A 5482-nucleotide genomic window follows, 5' to 3' on the forward strand; every position below is an offset into this window, starting at 1 on the left:
CACGGATCATTAGCAGAGGATTTTAGAACCACTTCTTCTGGCTGCAGAGTCACCCAGGCTGGCCCATCTCCAAAGCCCTGGGTGTTCATAGGGGACATCCCAGACCAGCAACTGCCCAGAGCTGATGCCTTCCCACTGCCTGGCACGGCCAAAACGGAAGGAAGTCCCTGCAGGAAGGAGTCACTCCAGCTCCTGGGTACCTGCACTGGGCAGAAGGCACCCCCACACTAAGGGGATGCCAACATCAGAGCCAAGACTAAGACCTCAAGCAACACCTTTTTTCTCTGCTCCACCACCAAATGAGGCAGGTGGGAGATGATTACTCAGAGACAGCTACAGATGTGCCCACCAAGCTCCCAGAGCCTTCCTCACCTGATAGTCAAGGTCACAGGCTTAGGGCATTCAGCCACATTGAAATGGAACTCTTCCTCGAACTCCCCCAGGGTGCTGGAACTGAAGAAGATCTGGATGGGCAGGATCCCATTGCGTGGAACGATGCCCTGCTGGGGCTGAAAGGTGAAGCAGGAGCCGTGCACTGTGGTTGAAGGGATGAGCTTGAAGGGAGCGTTGATAGCTCCTGTGTTAACCAGGATTGCCTGCAGCAGCAAGAAAGCAAAATGGAAATACATGAGCAACCTTCCTTTCTTACAGAAGGCTGAGCTGCTTTCTAATAAATTATTAACCCCTGGAAAGGCAGAAGATGCTCTGTGCTGCTACGTGGCAGAAGCCAAAACAGGACAACAGGTGCCTTGAGTCTGAGGCTGGAACAGAAGCCTCTGAACACTTCAGCTTTTTGACCCAGTGTTGCTTTCATGTGTTGAGGGGCTGTTTTGCAGAAAGCATCCCAGCTGATCTCCAAGGGAGGTTGCCAAAAAGCAGGAATTGGGGTTTCGTGAACCACAGACAACACCTTTCAAATCCCGGAAAAGGATCCAGATTCTGTGAAATTCCCCAGATTTGACTAGTATGTCAAATATTCCCTGCTCACAACTGCCCAAGTTGCCAGAAATTCCACAGGTCCACCAGGCTCCCCTCTGCCCCAGGAGCCATCAGGATCTAGCCCAGCCCCTGCTGCTCACCTCGTAGCTGTAGGCTTCTCCAACCAAAACTCCCCCCATGTCCAGTTCCGCAAACTTGAAACGGAGGCAGGGCCCGAGGCCTTCCCCTGTGAGGTGCAGGGGCAGCCTGCTCTCACGGCCTGGGGAGAGATTTCCATTTCAGTAGAGTAATTCTTACTCTCTTATCCTGCTTTTTCCAGGCTGCCTCAATGCTAGTCCCGGACTCCGAGATGGGTGAGACCAGCTCCTGATGCTCCGGGGGAAGAGATGGACCCTTCTCTTCCCTCAGGTGATATGCCTTGGGGCTGGCTTCCAATTTCTAACCCACCCCTTGGGCTTGTTTCCCATTTAGCCACCAGTTTGCACCCTGAAAAAGCAATACTGAGTTTAAAACATGATTTCCGTAGTGAAAGGAGTAATGTTCCGTAGGACAAGGAGTAATGGGGACAAATTGAAAGAGGGGAAATTTAGGTTAGATAAACAAAAGAAATTCTTCCCGGTGGGGGTGGTGAGACCCTGGCACAGGTTGCCCAGGGAAGTTGTGGCTGCCCCATCCCTTGCAGTGTTCAAGGCCAGGTTGGACGGGGCTTGGAGCAACCTGGGCTAGTGGAAGGTGTCTCTGCCCATGGCAGGGGGGTTTGGGACTAGATGATCTTTAAGGGCCATTCCAACCCCTTATCATTCTATGATTCTGATTTCCTTCCCACGCACTTGGAGGAGCTTTGAAATCCGTTCAGTGAAGGGACAAAGCTCGCAAAGAGTTGGGCATTGCTGCCTGGCTTCTAACTAAATTGGGGGGCAGTGGCCCTACAGCACAGGACTTTGTTGCCAAAGTCTTCAGCTTCTGCTGCTTTGTGACACTCAGCATCTTGTTGACAGAATGTCCCCGTGTTTGGTGACTGGCTTGGAACATGATTCTCATCTGACCATGTCAACAAACAGAGATGCACAGTTTCACACGATGCAGGACATCACAAGGAATGCCTTGGGAGCAACTTTTTAAATCCCTGCTTTCCTTCCACAGCTCTAACAATGGCAGTTGGTGGGCAGGAAGAGAGTTTGTTAGCATGAGCCCTGAGTAATTACTGTAGATGGCATTTGTTGAGTTATCCCTGCACAATTACTGTCTAAATAAAAAGCTGTTTCATGACACTTGTATCCATCAGCTTGGAGCAGGAAGGAAGGCAACAGAGTAGCTGGGTTAGGGATTGCAGTGCCCTCCAGAACGGGAGCCTGGCTGCTGGAGGACCATGGGCCTCCCACCTCTTTCTCGTAGATGGGCAAACCCAGAGTATTCCCTGGATGGAAACCTGACAGCCATCTCCCACTTTAAGGTGAAAAACACTAAGCAGCATCGTGCAGAGACAGAGAGGAAGGACAGGGGAACCTGAACCACACTGTGCTCTGCGAGTGTTCCCTGCCCTGTGTGGGCACAGCAAAGCCCCCACCTCTGTGAGGGGGTGACTTGGGGTGGGGGGGCAATGATAACTGCTCCCAGAAAAGGACTTGACAGCACTCCTGGAAGCTGAGCACAGCAAGCCCAGTGGCCACCACCTGGACACACCTCAGCCTGAGAGCCAGAAGGTGACAATTCCCACACAGGGAGAGAAGGAGGTGCTGGCTAGGGGTGGTCCTTCTGCAGACAGCCTGGGCTCAGCAGGGCTCAGCCACCTCTGGTCTGCTGTTGTCTGGGCAGTGGGAGGTGATCCGGGCTCAGGGAGCACATTTCTACCTCAGCTCCTACCGCCCGATGATGGATCCATGTAATGAGGAGCCATCCTGGAGGTCAGTGTTCTAGAGGGGCTTAGTGCCTGTGCCCTAAAGCTGTTCTGCTGTGTAGCTCTTTGGCCTTTGAGGAAATACTGGCAAACCCATGTCATGAAAGCTTAACCATGCACTGCTTGGATTGTTCTGGGATCAGTGTCCTGAGCCCTGGCCTTGCATGGGAGACCACCAGGAAGCCGCAGGGACGGTGCACATGAGCCAGCACTGCTCTGCTGACCGTGGACCCTTCCCAGCACTTCCATGGGAGCCCAGTGGGCTGGAAGAGTATTTGCACCTCCCCCTCACTGTGGGTGAGAGAAAGAGGAGAAGGAGCCATACCTGAGATGGAACAGTAGGCCACTTTTCTATAGTCTTGGGCATCTCGGGGATTAAAGAACACCTTGATCTCAGCTGAAGAGTGTGGCCCAACCTCTCCCTCCTAAAACAGAAAGAAACAGCAAACGATTTACCTTCCAATATCATATTTCTTCTTTTCAACCTGTAAGCCTTTACTTAAGAGCAAGGAGTGAACAACACAAAGAGCCCGAGGAAACACTCCAAAACCAGCTCAACACACCACAGGATGCTCTTAATGCTCAGCTGATCAGCTCCCACTCTACAATATTCCTACTGCTCTGTACACAAGCTCTTGGTCACATCGTGCTGCTGTCAGCTACAGTGGTGTGAAACTGCTGTTGTGTTGACACTGGTGGCTCTTGGCCTTAGATGGGCTATAGGAGTAACCAAGAAGAGAACACGATCCCCTTCCTTGGAAAGAAAAAACTTAGTTCAACTTATTTTAAAAGAAAGCAGAGGCTGGGATTATTGTAGGGTTTACTCCAAGACGAGGAGGGATTTTGCACTGCGCAGACAGCGGGGATTCTTCATCTCACACTGTGCCAATACTCATAATCAGGGCTCTGGTTGATGGAAGGACATGGAGGTCTGCTTGCATAAACAGAAAAAGATTTTCTGTCCCTGCGTGCAACAGAACTCAAAAAGTTCATTTCAAAGTCTTGTGTTCAGGCTCCCAGATGACACTGGAAGGCAGACTCAGACATGCTGTAAGTCCTGGTTCCAGGGAGGGATTGGCATTTCCATGACCTTGGGCTGAATTTGGCCTCCTTTTCGCTTCAGGTCAGTCTGTGAACTGACAGTGCTCCAACACCCTCTGCTAAGCCCCACACATCACGTGTAAGCTGTGCCCCTTCCTGCGGTAACTGATCCCTCTGGACACTGCAAGGACACGCACCAAGCTCCCTTGACGTCGAGCCCTTGCAGCAGAGCTCAGCTTTAGGCAGGTTCCTGCTGCCTGCCAGGAGCCCACAGGGTAGCAATGCTTTTTGCAAGAAGCTCTCCAGCCTCACCAGGAACCTGATGTCTTCTCTCTGGGCACATCAAGCCAGCTGAGGTGGGGATCTGCCGAGTGAGCTCATTCAGGGAGGGGGAGGAGGTTCTCAGCTATCACTTACCAAGGGCTCAATGGTGAAAACATCGTCTGAGAAGAGCATGGGGTCTGCTTCAATCTTTGCTCTCTCCTTCTTCAACTCGCGGTCGTAAAGCTCAAGCTCCTCGTAGCGCTTCTCTACGGAGAGCTTTGCTATCTCCAGGGGCGGCCGAGACAGATTGCGAGACAGCCTGCAGCCACAGGGAGAAACAAAGGCAGCAGGCCATTTCATAAGCCACTTATTTGCAGAGCTGAGTGTAAGTGCAGAAGCAGCAAAGCGCTCAGGGAGGAGCAGCAGCAGCTCCCCAGCAAGGGGCTGAGCCCAAGCCACGGGGTCCCAAAGGGCTCAGAGGATCACTACTTGTTCACTCGCAGGGCAGGTGGTTTTTACTCCACGCTTACAAGCTCAGGAGAGGTTTTGAAAGCCAGCAGCCCTCAAGAGAACCTCCTGGCTCAGAGCCACTGCCAAAACTGAGGGAGAACCCACCAGTGACCTCAACTGACTCTTCCTACCACAGAGCTGCTTGGGGGAGGCAAATAAAGGTCAGGGAGCCCCCTAATTGCCTGCAGGGCCTCCCTGGGAAGGGGAGAAGAAGCTGGCTCTCAGCTGCAGGTTACCAGCATCACTCCTGGCTTCTTCCCTTTTGGACCTGCAGGGTCTGCCCTGTGTGCCCTGTTCCCTACACTGCCTTCCACCAGAGCATCCCAGAGCACTTTGAAAGCCAGTTGATGAATTCAGGCATGGCATCTCTTCAGTGACATTAAAGGTTCTATATGCATGAAAATAGAGGCCCTGAGAGGGAGACATCTAGTCTTGAACCACCTTCTTTTTTTCCTCCTTTTGGCTTTCTCTGCAGACCTTTGGCACAGTTAATCTCTCCGTTACTTGGTAGCTGCAGCAGAAATCATTCTAGTGTTTTAAGATCACAACCAAGAGATGAGAAAGGAACAGCTGCTTCCCAGCTGGCAGATCACTGTTCCCCCTCAGACTCCAGGTGGCAACTGGGGGGACAAGTAGAAGGCTCCATAGGGAGCAAATTGAGGCAGTGGAGTATAAACAGGACAGCATCCTCACCCAGCCAAATTCAAACACTGTTAGAAAGGAAGTACAGTCATGGATATTACCAGCTGCACACAGACAGAGCCTTGGGCAAACACTGTCACCGGCACCAAAAATACTGGCTATGGCTGGCTCCCTGCCCCAAAAATACTG

General features: G+C 52.1%; 1 protein-coding gene across 1 annotated transcript; it reads right to left on the bottom strand.

The window, feature by feature from the left end:
• Window positions 1-372: 372 nt before the first annotated feature.
• Window positions 373-4460, bottom strand: LOC113941226 (hydrocephalus-inducing protein-like; the record flags this gene model as incomplete). The annotated part of the gene is made up of 4 exons (XM_027632386.1): window positions 373-596; window positions 1080-1198; window positions 3162-3261; window positions 4295-4460. Coding segments are annotated over 4 exons (609 nt in total), but the record flags the coding sequence as incomplete, so codon positions are not given.
• Window positions 4461-5482: the final 1022 nt, after the last annotated feature.

Source organism: Corapipo altera, unplaced genomic scaffold, assembly GCF_003945725.1.
Source record: "Corapipo altera isolate COAL_440 unplaced genomic scaffold, ASM394572v1 128711, whole genome shotgun sequence".
Classification (NCBI taxonomy): Eukaryota; Metazoa; Chordata; class Aves; order Passeriformes; family Pipridae; genus Corapipo; species Corapipo altera.